The sequence below is a fragment of the Bubalus kerabau genome, chromosome X (assembly GCF_029407905.1).
Source record: "Bubalus kerabau isolate K-KA32 ecotype Philippines breed swamp buffalo chromosome X, PCC_UOA_SB_1v2, whole genome shotgun sequence".
NCBI classification, from domain to species: domain Eukaryota; kingdom Metazoa; phylum Chordata; class Mammalia; order Artiodactyla; family Bovidae; genus Bubalus; species Bubalus kerabau.
In genome coordinates, this window is record NC_073647.1 from 108,310,838 (window position 1) to 108,329,329 (window position 18,492).

Sequence of the window (18,492 nt, forward strand, 5' to 3'; positions counted from 1 at the left end):
ACACCATCGTGATTATCTGGGTTGTGAAGATCTTTTTTGTACAGTTCTTCTGTGTATTCTTGCCATCTCTTCTTAACATCTTCTGCTTCTGTTAGGTCCATACCATTTCTGTCCTTTCTCGAGCCCATCTTTGCATGAAATGTTCCTTTGCATCTCTGATTTTCTTGAAGAGATCTCGAGTCTTTGCCATTCTGTTATTTTCCTCTATTTCTTTGCATTGATTGCTGAAGAAGGCTTTCTTATCTCTTCTTGCTATTCTTTGGAACTCTGCATTCAGATGCGTGTATCTTTCCTTTTCTCCTTTGCTTTTCGCGTCTCTTCTTTTCACAACTATTTGTAAGTCCTCCCCAGACAGCCATTTTGCTTTTTTGCATTTCTTTTCCATGGGGATGGTCTTGATCCCTGTCTCCTGTATAATGTCACGAAATCATTCCATAGCTCATCAGGCATTCCATCTATCAGATCTAGGCCCTTAAATCTATTTCTCACCTCCAATGTATAATTGTAAGGGATTTGATTTAGGTCATACCTGAATGGTCTCATGGTTTTCCCTACTTTCTTCAATTTAAGTCTGAATTTGGCAATAAGGAGTTCATGGTCTGAGCCACAGTCAGCTTCTGGTCTTGTTTTTGCTGACTGTATAGAGCTTCTGCATCTTTGGCTGCAAAGAATATAATCAATCTGATTTCGGTGTTGACCATCTGGTGATGTCCATGTGTAGAGTCTTCTCTTGTGTTGTTGGAAGAGGGTGTTTGTTATAACCAGTGCATTTTCTTGGCAAAACTCTATTAGTCTTTGCCCTGCTTCATTCCGTATTCCAAGGCCAAATTTGCCTGTTACTCCAGGTGTTTCTTGACTTCCTACTTTTGCATTCCAGTCCCCTATAATGAAAAGGACATCTTTTTTGGGTGTTAGTTCTAAAAGGTCTTGTAGGTCTTCATAGAACCGTTCAACTTCAGCTTCTTCAGTGTTACTGGTTGGGGCATAGACTTGGATTACTGTGATATTGAGTGGTAAGGCGCTTGATAAAATCTTTGCCTGCAATGCAGGAGACCTGAGTTTAATCCCTGGTTGGGGAAGATCCCCTGGAGAAGCGAATGGCTACCCACTCCAGTATTCTTGCCTGCAGAATTTCATGGGTAGAGGAGGCTGGTGGGCTACAGTCCATGGGGTCAAAGAGTCAGGCATGACTGAGTGACTAACACTTTCACTTCCTTTCTGACCAATTACTTGCTCACCACTAAATGTACTGGCCCGGATGTGAACCCCAGTATACCAGGCTTTAAAAATTTTTTAGAAATTTTCTAGCTAGCAAATAACTCAAGGAATACAGAGTTAGGGAAGGAAAATCACTAAACAAATACACAGCAACAATAAAATAAAACCAGAATAACAAACAAACAGAAAACAGCAACAACAACAAACTATGGTGAGGAAGGGGGTGGAAGAATCTGGTATAGGAGCTATTACAATCTACAACATCCAGTTTTCATCACAAAATTAACAGAAATGCAAAGAAACAGGGATGTATATCACATACACTGAGAAGGAAAAAAAAGAGTGAAAAAAAAAAATCCTGAAAGAGGCCTACATTTTGGATGTAGTAGACAAAGCCTTTAAAATCAGCTATTATAGATGTATTCAAATTTAAGGAAACTCTGCCTAAAAAATTAAAGTATGATAACAATGTCTCACACCAAATAGAGAATATAAACAAAGAGAGAGAAATTAGTTTTTTTTTTTTTAAAAAAGAGAAATTCTGGAGTTGAAAAGTATAAAAACTGAAATACATTCACTGCTGCTGCTGCTAAGTCGCTGCAGTTGTGTCCAACTCTGTGCGACCCCATAGATGGCAGGAGCAGGCTCCCCTGTCCCTGGGATTTTCCTGGCAAGAATACTGGAGTGGGCTGTCATTTCCTTCTCCAGTGCATGAAAGTGAAAAGTGAAAGTGAAGTCGCTCAGTCATGTCCGAATCTCAGCGACCCCATGGACCGCAGCCCACCAGGCTCCTCTGTCCATGGGATTGTCCAGGCAAGAGTACTGGAGTGGGGTGCCAGTACCTTCTCCCATACATTCACTATAGGGGCTCAATAACAGATTTGAGCGAGCAAAAGAAAGAATCAGCCAACAAGAAGATCACATAATAGAGAAATCCACTCTGAGAAACAGAAAGAAAGAATGAAACAAAATGAAGAAAACCTTGAAGACCTGTGGAATACCATCAAGCATTACAAAATATGCATAATGCAAGTTCCAAAATGTGAACAGAAAGGGGAAGAAAAAATATCAATTAGATTCATACCTATGCATATCATAATTCAACTGATAAAGTCAGTGTTATCTAGTATGGATCTCATTGAGTTTATTCTAGAAAAAACTTTTAAAAGAAGAGTAAACTATAGCCTGTAGAAAGATGGAAATAATAAGATTAGAATGGAGATAAAGAAAACAAAAACAATAAAGAAAGTCAGTGAAACTAAAAGTTGTTTTTTTTAAAAATATCAACAAAATTGACAATCCTTTTACTAGACTGACCAAGGGAAAACAAAAGAGAGAAAAGATTCAAAGTACTAAAATAAAAATAAATAAAACAGGGGACATCACTATAAATCTTACAGAAATAAAAAGATTTTAAGAGAATTCTATGAAATTTCGTATGACAACAAATTTCGTAATTTGAATGAAAGGGCCAGATTTCTATAAAATCACATACATTGACTCATGGAAAGAAAAATCTTAATAGACCTATAACGAGGAAGGAGACTGAATTGATATTTCTAACATATAAAACCAAGGTCCATATGGCTTTATTGTTTAATTCTACCATACAATTAAGGAAAAATTAACACTAATTCTTTATACATCCTTCTAAAAAAACAGGATACAAAAAAATGGCAAAAGTCTAAAATAGGCACTAAACCAAAGAGGATATATGGATAACAAATAAGCATAAGGGAAAAAAATATCTAATATCACAAATCATCAGGGAAATGAAAATTAAAACCACCGTGTAATACCACCACACACCTATTAGATTTGTTAAACTTAATAATACCAGTAATATGATATGCTGAGAGCATCCAGAGAAACCAGAAGTTTCATACACTACCAATGGGAATGGAAAATAATGCAGCTGCTTAGGAAAACAGTTTTGAAGTTTCTTAAAAATTTAAAACGTACATATATATGACTGAGCAATTTTATTTCTGAGTATTTTATCCAAATGAACTGGAAAGCTGCACATGAATATTTACAGCAGCTTTATTTGTAAAACCCAACACTGAAACAATCCTAATGTCTTTCAACAGGTAAATAGATAAACAAGCTCTGGTACATCATGCCATGTGATGCCATGGAATATTACTCAGAAACAAGAAAGGAAAAAGCTATTAAAACACAAAATAACTTAAAGAATAGCAAAGACAATGTTCTGAGTCAAAAAAGGCAATCTCAAAAGGCATATTTTCTTACCAGGAGATCCCATGGTTGATTATAAAGATGCGGTGTAGTGCAAGTGCCTAACAATTTGTTTGTTTGACTGTAATATAAATAAGTGCCTGGCATTAAGCTTTTTTTTTTCATGGGTGTACATGTGTTCCCCATCCTGAACCCCCCCTCCCACCTCCCTCCCCATCCCATCCCTCTGGGTCATCCCCGTGCACCAGCCCCGAGCATCCTGTATCATGCATTGAACCTGGACTGGCAATCCATTTCACATATGATAATATACATGTTTCAATGCCATTCTCCCAAATCATCCCACCCTCACCCTCTCCCGCAGAGTCCAAAAGGCTGTTCTATACATCTGTGTCTCTTTTGCTGTCTCGCATACAGGGTTATCGTGACCATCTTTCTAAATTCCATATATATGCATTAGTATACTGTAATGGTGTTTTTCTTTCTGACTTACTTCACTCTGTATAATAGGCTCCAGTTTCATCCACCTCATTTGAACTGATTCAAATGTATTCTTTTTAATGGCTGAGTAATACTCCATTGTGTATAGGTACCACAGCTTTCTTATCCATTTGTCTGCTGATGGGCATCTAAGTTGCTTCCATATCCTGGCTATTATAAACAGTGCTGCGATGAACACTGGGGTACACGGGTCTCTTTCAGTTCTGGTTTCCTTGGTGTGTATACCTAGCAGTGGGATTGCTGGGTCGTATGGTAGTTCTATTTCCAGCCTTTTAAGGAATCTCCACACTGTTCTCCATAGTGGCTGTACTAGTTTGCATTCCCACCAACAGTGTAAGAGGGTTCCTTTTTCTCCGCACCCTCTCCAACATTTATTGTTTGTAGACGTTTTGAGAGCAGCCATTCTGACCGGCGTGAGGTGGTACCTAATTGTGGTTTTGATTTGCATTTCTCTGATAATGAGTGATGTTGAACATCTTTTCATGTGTTTGTTAGCCATCTGTATGTCTTCTTTGGAGAAATGTCTGTTTAGTTCTTTGGCCCATTTTTTGATTGGGTCATTTATTTTTCTGGAATTGAGCTGCATGAGCTGCTTCTATATTTTTGAGATTAATTCTTTGTCGGTTGCTTCGTTTGCTATTATTTTCTCCCATTCTGAAGGCTGTCTTTTCACCTTGCTTATGGTTTCCTTCATTGTGCAAAAGCTTTTAAGTTCAATCAGGTCCCATTTGTTTATTTTTGCTTTTGTTTCCATTACTCTGGGAGGTGGGTCATAGAGGATCCTGCTGTGTTTTATGTCGGAGAGTGTTTTTTCCCCTATGTTTTCCTCTAGGAGTTTTATAGTTTCTGGTCTTACGTTTAGATCTTTAATCCATTTTGAGTTTATTTCTGTGTATGGTGTTGGAAAGTGTTCTAGTTTCATTCTTTTACAAGTGGTTGACCAGTTCCCAGCGCCACTTTGTTAAAGAGATTGTCTTTCCTCTATTGTATATTCTTGCCTACTTTGTCAAAGATAAGGTGTCCATAGGTGCGTGGATTCATCTCTGAGCTTTCTATTTTGTTCCATTGATCTATATTTCTGTCTTTGTGCCAGTACCATACGGTCTTGATGACTGTGGCTTTGTAGTAGAGCCTGAAGTCAGGCAGGTTGATTCCTCCAGTTCCATTCTTCTTTCTCAACATTGCTTTGGCTATTCGAAGTTTTTGTATTTCCATACAAATTGTGAAATTATTTGTTCTAGTTCTCTGAAAAATACTGTTGGTAGCTTGATAGGGATTGCATTGAATCTATAGATTGCTTTGGGTAGTATACTCATTTTCACTATATTGAATCTTCCAATCCATGAACATGGTATATTTCTCCATCTATTTGTGTCCTCTTTGATTTCTTTCACCAGTGTTTTATAGTTTTCTATATATAGGTCCTTTGTTTCTTTAGGCAGATATATTCCTAAGTATTTTATTCTTTTCGTTGCAATGGTGAATGGAATTGTTTCCTTAATTTCTCTTTGTTTTCTCATTGTTAGTGTATAGGAATCCAAGGGATTTCTGTGTGTTGACTTTATATCCTGCAACTTTACTATATTCATTGATTAGTTCTAGTAATTTTCTGGTGGAGCCTTTAGGGTTTTCTATGTAGAGGATCATGTCATCTGCAAACAGTGCGAGTTTTACTTCTTCTTTTCCAATCTGGATTCCTTTTATTTCTTTTTCTGCTGATTGCTGTGGCCAAAACTCCCAACACTATGTTGAATAGTAGTGGTGAGAGTGGGCACCCTTGTCTGGTTTCTGACTTTAGGGGAAATGCTTTCAGTTTTTCACCACTGAGGATAATGTTTGCTGTGGGTCTGTCATATATAGCTTTTATTATGTTGAGTTATGTTCCTTCTATTCCTGCTTTCTGGAAGATTTTTATCCTAAATGGATGTTGAATTCTGTCAAAGGCTTTCTCTGCATCTATTGAGATAATCATATGGTTTTTATTTTTCAATTAGTTAATGTAGTGTATTACATTGATTTGCAGATATTGAAGAATCCTTGCATCCCTGGGATAAAGCCCTCTTGGTCATGATATATGACCTTTTTAATATGTTTTTGGATTCTGTTTGCTAGAATTTTGTTAAGGATTTTTGCCTCTATGTTCACCAGTGATATTGGCCTGTAGTTTTCTTTTTTTGTGGCATCTTTGTCAAGTTTTGGTATTAGGGTGATGGTGGCCTCATATAATGAGTTTGGAAGTTTACCTTCCTCTGCAATCTGCTGGAAGAGTTTGAGTAGGATAGGTGTTAGCTCGTCTGTAAATTTTTGGTAAAATTCAGCTGTGAAGCCGTCTGGTCCTGGGCTTTTGTTTGCTGGATGATTTCTGATTACAGTTTCAATTTCTCTGTTTGTGATGGGTCTGTTAAGATTTTCTATGTCTTCCTGGTTCAGTTTTGGAAAGTTGTACTTTTCTAAGAATTTGTCCATTTCTTCCAAGTTGTCCATTTTATTTGCATATAGTTGCTGATAATAGTTTCTTATGATCCTTTGTATTTCTGTGTTGTCTGCTGTGATCTCTCCATTTTCATTTCTAATTTTATTGGTTTGATTTTTCTCCCTTTGTTTCTTGATGTGTCTGGCTAATGGTTTGTCAATTTTATTTATCTTCTCAAAAAAACAGCTTTTGGCTTTGTTGATTTTTGCTATGGTCTCTTTCATTTCTTTTGCATTTATTTCTGCCCTAGTTTTTAAGATTTCTTTCCTTCTACTAACCCTGGGGTTCTTCATTTCTTCCTTTTCTAGTTTCTTTAGGTGTAGAGTTAGGTTGGCATTAAGCTTTTGATTGCTGAGGTATGTATTTCAAAGTGGCTCAGTGGTAAAGAATCTGCCTGCCAGTGCAGAAGACATAAAAGATTCCTGGATTGGGAAGATTCCCTGGAGAAGGAAATGGCAACCCACTGCAGTATTCTTGCCTGGGAAATATCATGGACAGATGAGCCTGGCAGGCTACAGCCCACAGGGTCTCAAAAGAGTGGGACATGACCTAACAACTAAACAATACATTTCAAAGAAATCTGTCTCAAATAAACACACTGCCAGCTATACAACTAGATAAAGAGCCAGGCCACCCCACCCATGAAGCTGCCCTTTTAGGAAGTCCTGGCTGACCTAGATAACTGATCATTTGAGTGATCCTGCTTTTCCCTCCCCATGCTTTAATTCCCACTCTCTTTTTAAATTCACCTATAAGGAGTGAACTTGCAAAACCCTAGGTACCCCACCCTTAACCCAAATAAATGAAGAACCCCAGGTCTGCTAGTATTTGCTCTTGCCCTCTAGTGTGTGCTCCTGTTTCCCATATCCCAACCAAACCTCTCATTATGCGACCCCACAGAATGTGTACCCCCCATAACCTGTGAATAATTAACCTTGTTTTTTCAAAGTTCCCCAGCCTTTTCTAGCTTCTAAGGGCTGCCTACATTCCTTGGTTTGTGACCCTTTTCTGCCACCTTAAAAGCCAGTAATGTTGCATTCTCTCTGACACTGCTTCCTTTTTCACATCTTTTCTCTGACCCTTTCTCCTGCCTCTTGTACTTCAGAGGAACCTTGTGATTACACTGGGCCCACTCAGATAATCCAGGATATTTATTTTAAAATGTTGATTACCATCTTTAATTCCATCTACAACCTCAATTACCCTTTGCCATACAACTGAACATAATCATAGGCTGCAAGAATTTGTACATGGACATCTTTGGGGGGGAATCATTATTCTGTCTACCACAAATTCTGTTGAGATCTCATACATACCCTTATAGTTCACCCTCAACCCTCACCTTGACTATGCAGATGGAACCAAGGAAGTCTGATGTAGTTAACTTGTTTATTAGTTAAGTAGAGATTGATCCTCTCTTTTTACAAATTCAAAAACATATATTTTTTCTAATATTCTCATAATAAATAAAGATCTCTTACATCAGATAGAACATGACTTTACTTTCAAGATTATCTTTGTTAGCAACAAACTCCAAATGCTAGACCAGCGGTTCCCATTGACTACCAACATTTCAAAAACTGTTTTGGTGATTGAAACTGGGCTTCCAGGTATTTGTTTTCCAAATGAAAACAACCTTTGTCTGCTCTCCAAAATCTATCACCTATTCTTATCATTATTTAATGAAAGAACATTCAGCACCAAAAAGAAAAGAATGTCAGAAAAATGTGTACTTCTTTAAATAATCTTAGGTTAATAAAAAATAAGTTTATTACTGTTCTTTTTTTAATTTTGCTGATCTTTGACCAGGCTTTTAAAATCACTTGTAAGACTGATTTACCTGTAGCAACTGTGCCACTGTCCACACGTGTCAAGGACTGGGGACGGCTTCGAAGTTTGCTTTTTAAAGATCTTGGTCTACGTGGTGATGCAGGTGATACAGGAGCTTCTGATGATTGGACTTTGCTATCTTTAATTGCTCGAAGGCGTTCATAGAGCTCCTGTAGCTCCTTATTCTGCTGGGTTTGAAGATTTACCACCTCCTGAATATGTCTGAAGGAAAATCATGCAGAAAGCACTTTAAAGGCACAGGAGCCATATATATGAGCCAAGGAACTCTACCAGTACAAGTAAAGTTTAACAAGGAATTTAGATTAAGAATGTGGAAATACAGAATATTTTCACAAAATTAAGATGATCAGTGCCTTCCTAAAGTACAAAATTAAACTAATCAGACATAAAGAAAAAGGCTCAATAAATTGACAAGAACAAATTTATAAAACCTCAATATAGTAAAAGATAATTTAAAAAATTAAAGTTCCATAGTACTGATAATATTAACATGATTATTTGTTGCAAGTGTAAACAGGAAATAATTTTTCAACATAGTAAAAGGTTACTATTCAGAACATATAAATATCTGCCCAAAATCAATGACTTTATAGAAAAGGGGGGAAAGAATAAGAAAAAGTAACTCTAAAGGAAAGGAAATACAAGTAGCCAATAAATATGAGATGATGCACAACCTTAGTATTAATTAGAACAAATTTTAAAAAATAATTTTTATTCATCTGATAGGAATAAAATTAAAAGAATCAATAACACCCAGTCTAATGTTGTGAAGGAGTGGGAAAACAGGCACTTGTACAAACCTTTAATCCAGGAATTTAGGTATCCTTCTAATATAAGTACACAAACATAAAAGGATGTTCACTTCAACATTTTTTATATAAGCAAAATATGGGATAAAACTAAAATTCTCATTAAGGAGGGATTAAATAAACTTTGGGGCTTTCTAAGTGGTGCAGTGGTAAAGAATCCACCTGCCAATGCAGGATACAAGGGGTCAATCCCTGGGTAGGGAAGATGCCCTTGAGAAGGAGATAGCAACCCACTCCAGTATTCTTGCCTGGAAAAATTCATAGACAGAGGAGCCTGGCAGGCTACAGTTCATGGGGTTGCAAAGAGTTAGATGCAACTGTGCACACACACACACACACACAAATAAATGGCTATATGCTATCCCAATGCATGGAATAAAGATTATTTGTGCAAACATGAAGAGGAGACAATGTTAAGCCAAAAAATGCAGAATAACATGTATATTATGATCCTACTTTTATAAACTTAAAAACTATATTTGTAAATGCATAAAAAAATGACAGACAAGTTATATACCAGTGGTTGCCTATGAGAAATGAGGTTAGAGCATGAGAAATAGACTGTTTTGTGTACATTTTTACTGTTGTGATATTATGATTTATAATAAAAAAAAAGATATTATTTGATCTTGGTCCCTATTCCTGGCACACTGCTCCTAAAACCCTTGTAATTTTCTAAATGATAAGAGTGATCTGAGAATCTTTTGTTACAATGTTTGGTCTTTTGTCCTCAAATAGCTCCAGTTCCTGAAATATTTCCAGAGTGATAAAGGAGTGTCTCATTATTCAAAATAAGCCCCTTTAAATCACAAAGTGACTTCTGGATAGCCCCTAAGGATGGGCACCTCTAAGGAGGCAAAAGAGGCTGGAGGTTGAATTAATTACCAATGGCAAATGATTTACTCAATCATGCCTACATAATGAAGTTTCCATAAAAATCTGTGAATTACAGGGATTCTGAGAGCTTCTAGGTTGAAGGAGGCATGTAGGTGCTGCGACAGTGGCACTCCTGAGAAGCCATGAAGTTCCTTGCCCCTTCTATACCTTGCCATCTGGCTGTTCTTGAGTTGCATCCTTTTATAATAAACCAATAATCTAGTAAGAAAACTGTTTTCCTGAGTTCTATAAGCCATTCTAGCAAGTTAATCAAACCTGAGGAGAGGTTTGTGGAAACCTGTGGTAACAGGTTGGTCAGAAGCATAGGTAACACTACTTGGACTTGTGATGGGCATCTGAAGGGGGCAGTCTTGTGGGACTGAGCCCTTAGCCTCTGGGATCTGATGCTATCTTTGTAGTTTTCAATCATAAATTTTTTTGAATCATTAAAATGTCACCAGGGCTTCTCTGGTAGCTCAGCTGGTAAAGAATCCACCTGCAATGCAAGAGACCCAGGTTCAATTCCTGGGTCGGGAAGATCCCCTGGAGAAGGGATAAACTATCCACTCCAGGCTTCCCTGGTGGCTCAGATGGTAAAAAATCCACCTGCAATGCAGGAGACCTGGGTTCGATCCCTAGGTTGGGAAGATCCCCTGGAGGAGGGCATTGCGACCCACTCCAGTATTCTTGCTTGGACAATTCCCATAGACAGAGGAGCCTGGTGGGCTGTAGTCCATGGGGTCTCAAAGAGTAGGACACGACTGAATGACTAATCACACAGCACAAAATGTCACCAATCTCAATTAGTTACCAGTCAAATACTTAGTTCTATAAAACCCAAAACAATCAGATTTGTGACAAAAGAGAAACAGTTCTTACTTTTCTCGTAATCTTTGAAGCTCCACCTTTAAGTCCTCATCCTCTATTTCTGACTCATCATCACTGCTCATTGGGGAAGATGGTGAATAAAAGTGTGAGCTCTGTGTTTGAACACAGGCTTTTTCTTCACAGAGTGGTAAGCACTTTTCTCTCTCTGTACCAGTCTTCGCCACTGATTTCTCTCTGTCAGGAAGAGCAGCTGAAAATTCACTATTAGAGCTAGGCTGTTTCCTAGCAGTATGTATCTCTCTCTCTTTAAGCAGTTCAAATCCAGACTGCATGCTACTTCCTGTGGCTGAATTTTCTTCCAATTCCTTTTCTGTACTCATCGAAGATATATCAGTTTCACAAGCTATACTAAAAGATGAAAAGTTGTCAGTTTGTTTGGAAATTCTTGGATCTTCTTTGAAGGTTTCATGAAGAGCTTGTAACTTCTGAGAAGAAAGTGAAGTTTGTGGATTGTGTGTGACAGGTTCCATTTCTACCAATTGAGACTTTGCTGTTTCAGTAAAGGCTAAAGCTTCTTCACTAGACTGACTTGTCATTTCATTGAATGCTGGTATGTGTTCTATTCCAAAAGATGTCACTTCCACTGACTCCTGCTGGGGAACTGTAATCACCTGAAATACAAAAAGGCAGAGGTGGCTGGCTCTGCCTAACCAAAGAGTAAACCCACAAAGAAATGCAATATATTATATGGTACAGACAATTGGATGGTCTTCGGCAATATATACACATTGATAATACCAAAACTTTAAAACCCCATTTAGGACTTCCCCAGTGGTCTAGTGGTTAAGACTCTGCACTTTCACTGCAGGGGCCACAGGTTTGACCCCTAATCAGGGAAGTTCTGCATGTCACATGGAGCAGCCAAAGGAAAAAAAAGTTAAAAAAAATCCTATTTATTCTTGCCATATTCAAAGGTTTTCAGTTGGGCCCTTTTTAAGTTCAGTTGGCTACATATTGCTCAAATACAATTCTGCAATTAAAACATTCCATAGGTGCACATACAACTAACACCATTTTGTAAACCATCTATACTTCAATAAAAAATTAAAAATATTTTAATTGCCAAGATTCTAAAGGACATGAAATCAGATTTATAAAAAAGATGACTCCCACCCACCAAAAAACAATGACACAGATCTATGCTCTGTTCCAGTTACTAAAATCCTCATTTCTTTAGACTCACCTTTAGTGGATGGCTACAGAAGGTGAGAAGATACATATAAGGGGGAAAAATTAAATATGATAATAATCTACATTTAAAATAATTACCATCTACAGACCTAGATCTTCAATGCTGTCACCTTTCATAATGCCCCTGTAGAAAATGATTCTACCAAAGACACAAACCTGAAACCGACCCCGCTGAAATGATCCACTCATTGCTTTACATTTACTCAAAGACCTAGTATCAGTTGTGGACTCTCCTGTCAGATGAATGGGGTCAGGAACAACTGCTGATCTCGTATCTTCTGTTTCCACTGCAAGTTTTGCCAAATTGTAAGCAGAAAGGAGAAAATTGTTTGTTAATATTACATTTGTTTACATTACCAGAAATGAAGTAGAAAAAGCTTAACTCCTGCTAGACAATTAAAAAAGTGTTAATGTAATAAGCAACACTGTAGAAGCCCCTACCTCTAAATCAGACATTTCAAGATTTATCCTGAGACTTAGTGTCTATATGAAATGAATACTTTAAAACTGAATTAGTTACAAAAGGAAAAATAAAATGGAAATGACATTAATGGGACGTGTTACATACATGGGCTATACGGAAAAGGTGGCAAGATTTGTATATGAATAACAACAGAAAGAAACAGAAGTAAATGAAAAATGATGTTACCTAGTCTACGTCCCTGACTGTAAGCACACTACCTTGACGGACTTTTGATCTCTTGAAAAAGCTGGTTGACTGCCGTAGCCTGTATGCCCAGCTTTTTAATTTGCGAGTCCAGGATTTCTTGCTAATAGGATTTTTGAGACTAGGACAAGTAAAGCTTAGGCCAAAATATCCACCTCCTGTCTGCAGATGAATGGTTCCACCGCTTGACACAGCAGCAGGATAGGCCTCTGGATCTCCCGGAAGTGAAGCATCTGGGGACATCTCCTAAGGGAGACAAAAAGAGGAAAACCAAAATGGTAATAATTTACGTGAGGTAGAGCAGTTATTTATACCATTGGAGTTTCTTGTATGGACCAATCAGCAATCAAAAACAGAATGCTATGTATATTTCTATTAATAGTACTATGTCAGACTAAACCTGAAGTATTGAACTTATAGGAATTAAGCCTTCTTTTTCTTTAAATATATTATTTAGACTTCACATAAATAAAATCACAGAATATTAAATTTCCACCCTAGAATATTTTTTATCATAGCAACTTTGAAAACTGAAAATTAAAATCTGAAGTAAACAACCTTCATTGCACCAATTTACTAAAAAAAAAAAGGTTAGTTAAATCTTATCATCTTAAAATGGAAATTTTCATCTATGCTTATATTACTTAGGACAGTTAAAGATGCCTGACACACATGATAAACATAGAAAACCAAGATATCTAGGCATTAAGATTTACAGAAATATATTACCAAATCAAATTTATTACATTATGTAATCACACAGAAATTTAATTTAAAATGGATCTCAAAATTATTTCAAATTCAAACTCTAAAAATTGTTAACATCAGGCCACAGCTGACTATAAAATCACACTTCCCTCTTCTTGTATTCCCATTTTTCCCCCGAAAAATAAGAATTAACTGCTGTTTCTGAGTACTTTAAAAATAAATTCCTTATAATAACTCATACAAAAAATTAATATACACAGCCACAAATACTTTGGGGAACCTGAGAATGGCCCCTATAAATTTAGAAAATTAAAAAAGTATTGAAAAGCTCAAAGAATAGGATTTAGCATTTGTCTGAAGGAAGATCGCCTGAAGTGAAGTGAAGTCGCTCAGTCGTACCGGACTCTTTCAGACCCCATGGACTATAGCCTGCCAGGCTCCTCCATTCATGGGATTTTCCAGGCAAGAATACTGGGGTGGGTTGCCATTTCCTTCTCCAAGACAGCCTAAAAGCAGCACTAAGTAAACTGCAGTTTGGGATAAGCATTTTTAATTCTTAGAGTCAACAGTCATTAAAAGTAAAATTCTGAACAACTAGTTTTTATTTTCCAAAGTCCTATTTTGGACTACCAATACTACTTTCATAAAGAGAAAAAAAAAAAACTCTCAATAACATTGGTCCCACTGAAATTACAGAAAAGATTTTTATTAAGTAATAACTGGATCAAGATGATAAATTAAATACAAGTTCTAGCTTCTCTTATCAACTCAAAGCTATAAGTGCAACAGGAAAAACAGATGTAGACACAGGCATATAAGATTAAAGGAGGAAAAAGTAGCCTCCTTTAATCTGCATGACATATGCAAGAACTGTTTCAAAATGCAGTAAACTCAGGTGGGAGATATGGGCAGCAGGAGAGAGCACCCTGAACAACCAAAAGGATGAGTAGTTCGATAGAATGCTTACAAAGCTACACACAATTTGTCTCCTATCTGTCACTTCAACATCATCTTGTAACACCCTACTACTTACTGGCCTTCTTTTGGTTCCTAAAACAGGTCTCTACCTGTGAATATCACCATCACAAACAAATCCTTCCGTGACCACCCTATCTAAAGTAATTCCTTAGTCATCCTATCGTAGCCCTTTTTATTTGTTTGGGATTTATTTTCCCCCACTAGAGTGTGAGTTCCACAAAAAACAGAGATCTTGACTTATTCACTGCTCAGTAGATATCCACTGAATGGAAGAGTGAACTGGTTAGGGTACCAAAGAAGGAACAGCCAGGCAGTTCTGCACCTTCCTACCCCACCTCCACAACAAAGAAAAGACATCAGAGGCATCTGCTCCTAAATAAGAGTGGCAAGAGGAAAATGTTTGTGGCCAAGAAAAATATCAGCAATATAGGGAGGAGATAAGATCTAGGAGGTAAGAGGAAGCCCTGCTACTTTTGAAGACTAGCTGTTAGACCTCCCTCTAGGCAGCATCAGAGACAAGTTGCAATAACCAGTGCCAGGAAGCATGTCCCACGCTTTCCTCATAATTACTAGAGTAAGACTATAGTAATTATATATAGCATTTACAAACAGACAAAGAGGGAATCTCATGGGGGAAAAAGAAAAACTGAGTACGCAATGAAGAATCACCAACACTTTTGGGAAATCAGTACTTTAAAAAAACACTAAACTCAACAAACAGAATAGCCAAGGAAATAACATTAATAACATAGAATAAGGCTTTAATATCTTCAAAGACATGTGTGAATATACTACATCCATAAGAAAAAGAAATTATTAGAAATTAAAAATATAATCCTTCACATAAAAAATAGCTGAATAGGAGATTATAAACAGCTTATAAATAGAGAAATTCTCCCAGTACAAAAAGCAAAAGGACAACGAGATGGAAAACATGAAATGAAAAGTTAAATAGGTAAGAAAAAGAAAAAAAGTAAATTAAGAAATAAAATTGTCTATTCACAGATGATACAATCTTATATATTATATAGAATATCCACCAAAAGCTATTACAGCTAATAAACAAAGTAGAAGGATATAACATCAACAATCAAAAATCAATTGTATTTCTATATGCTACCAATGAAAAATCAGAAAAGGAAATTTAAAAAAGCAATTTCATTTATAATAACAATAAAGAGAATAAAATAACAGTGCTGGAACAACTGGATGATCATATGCAGAAAAACGAAGCTGGATCTTTATCTCACACCATATACAAAAATTAACTCAAAATGATGTTACTATCTATACTTAACTAAGTGTAAAACAAAATAAAGACATTTTTGGACATTTAAAAAAATCAAATTGCTAATCCATGCAACATATTTAAAAATATTATTTATAGAAGCATTTGAGGGGGAAAACAAAACGGAATTCTAAGACACCAGAAACAGTGGCAGGTAATAAGTTTGATCTAGATATAGCAAGTGGACATTTGAAACAAATAAAATAATCCATTTGACTTTGACACTTGGAAGATTTTCTTTTGAGCAACAAAGCTTAAATAATAGAGAATTACATTTCATTTTTTATGGTTCTAATCACATTACATGATCATCAGATAACACATATAATATGTTATTTACTGATTTTTGATTCTTCCAATCAACCTACAGACAAGGCATAATCAACTATTAAAAATGTAGATGTTATAAACTTTGTTAATGCTAAAGTGTAATTTAAGTAATAAAAATGGGAGGTGTATAGGGAAGAAAAATAGAGGAAAGAGAAAATATAATTTCTCCACCATTCAGAGAAATGAGTCAGATTTTATTATATGAAATTGCTAAATCCAAAAATCAGTAAGTATATTATTTACAATTACTAATAGCAATGACCACAAGAACTAAAACCAGGAACTTAAATGTTTGGGGAGTGGGAGTGTCAACAAAACAATTTAATTTCCTATCCTTCTGAATTTTTGTGTTTACGCATTAACTGCATAATTTTAAATTACTAGTTTACAAAAAAATAAGTAAGTTATTTTTATTCAATGGGATGTTATGCTGTTAGGTGAGGTAAAACTATGTATTCTGATATGGATAGATGTCTGTAAGTGGGGGAAAAATACAGAACAGCACATGTATATAAGGAAGTATATGTATATAAATATATAGTATATATCTGTATCTTTGTAAATAGATATAATACATATAAAAAAGTGCTATATAAATATTTGTATGTAAGTTAAAACCATGTCTGGGAAGATTTATTAACAGATGTGTCTATAGGTTGGAAGTGAGGTGAATTTTACTTTATATATATGCATATATTACTTATATAATAACAATAATAGAGATACAGTGATAAATATTTTTAAATATGTCTATGATATACTATAAAATAAAAAATGAAATTGTAGACCAATATGTTTATAGCACAATCCTATTTTATTGAATAAAAAGTTATAGGTTTTTAACTAGATCTGTATAAGCTTAAGTCAAGAAGGATAAGTACCATATAGTGGATAAGCACCAGATAGTGGTTATCTCTATGAGCTGAAGGAACAGAAAAAAGAAGTTAAATTCTTACATTACATAAATTAAGGAAAAAAACAAGTCAGGAGATTATGGGGGATTTTAATTTTCTTTAAAAAATTTTTCTCAAGTAAATAAAAAACCCACAAACAAGATTAAATTAAAACCATACAATTTTTAAAAGGAAACTGATAATACGTATTTTTAAGTGGAAATCTAAAAGCAAGTTCTTCCTACCCCCTAAAACAATCTATCAGTCCTGTTCTGTCATTAATATAAACATAAACATTGCTCACAAGTTCCTAGCTAATTCAACAGAGGGGTCTCTCACCAAAGATAGTTCTACTGCCTCTATTGAGAAGTTTTAGGCCCCTGCATCCTAAGCCATGGCCTTTTAAACACCTGTGACCTCAGAATCTTATGACATAGATAATTTCATTTTAAAGGACAGAACTTTAGAAAAGAAGGCATTTCTTTTAAAAGCATAAGGAATTGGTTAGAAAGAATGATACTTACATGTAAACATAATTCGCTGGGTATAGAAGTTATCACATTCAGGTCCCTTTTGAACACTGATATGTTAGCAGGCTGATTCACAGCCACATTGGACAGAATCTTAGAGCCTGTCTGCTGAAAATTAGGGGACTGTGCAGGACTATCTTGAATTCCACAGTGACTGGTGCCTATGACTTCTGGCACTGGACATGAGAGTACATCTTCAGCAGAGGAAGAAAATGGAGAGTCTATGCTTTGGGTATCCTTCTGACTCTCAGGGTAGATGCTAGGTATGTTATGCTCCTGATACAGCAAATTTCTTAATTTTTCATCCAGAGTTTTAATTCGGTTGTCTGCAAATTCCATTTTTGGAGGTCTTTCCCCATCTGATTCCAGAACAGTAGAGGATAGAAGGCTGGTTGGTTCAAGGCCAGGATTCTGAGTGGGAACGACCATCTTAGGAGAACTTGCTTCCATGTTCACTGCAGTTTCTCCTTCTTGGGAAATAAATTCGGCATCCGTAGTTCGCTGCTGCACTAGTGAGGATTGAGGCTTTTGATCAGATATAAATGCCGGGGTTGTAAGACAGTTAGCAGCAATCTGAGTTGACTCGTCAGAAGCTGCCTGACTGGCAGCTTGGTGACCTGGATACACAGGTAGAAATATGCCTGCTTCATTGGTGAGTCCCTCACATTCAAGTGGAACTGCACGAACTGAAGTAGCAGTATGATTGGAACTACTAGCAACTGGTACCATTATTTGCCTGTCATCTTCCACTTGATAAAGTATAGCTGGCTGCTTAGTTTCTACACTGGCATATTCAGAAATCTTACCATCAACTACATCCTTGTGTTGTGATGTGGAGGTGAAAAGTACACGCTGGCACGGATTACTTTCTAGAGTAAGCAGTGTGTCCTGTGATATTTCCTTATTACTTATGTTTCTTGGACCTAGAATAATAACAAAGAATGGCTAAGCATGTATTGGTAAGTACAAAGCATAGACTAGTCCAAACTCAAAAGGGACAAGGAGAAACAAGGGGCAAATCAGAACCAGTGTGAAACTACTCTTGACAAGGAAAAAAATTTTTTTTTCATAAATAATAAAATTTAAATGGCT

General features: G+C 36.3%; 1 protein-coding gene across 9 annotated transcripts in view; it reads right to left on the bottom strand.

The window, feature by feature from the left end:
* Positions 1-18,492, bottom strand: part of WNK3 (WNK lysine deficient protein kinase 3) — a 192,655-nt gene that overhangs the window by 35,722 nt on the left and 138,441 nt on the right. For all 9 annotated transcript variants that reach the window (XM_055562879.1, XM_055562877.1, XM_055562875.1 and 6 more), the window contains 5 exons: positions 17,395-18,323; positions 12,829-12,919; positions 12,163-12,293; positions 10,807-11,426; positions 8,232-8,443 (listed from right to left, as the gene is read on the bottom strand). In XM_055562879.1, the coding sequence (XP_055418854.1) occupies positions 8,232-8,443; positions 10,807-11,426; positions 12,163-12,293; positions 12,829-12,919; positions 17,395-18,323 (1,983 nt within the window). The remainder of the gene's footprint in view (positions 1-8,231; positions 8,444-10,806; positions 11,427-12,162; positions 12,294-12,828; positions 12,920-17,394; positions 18,324-18,492) is intronic.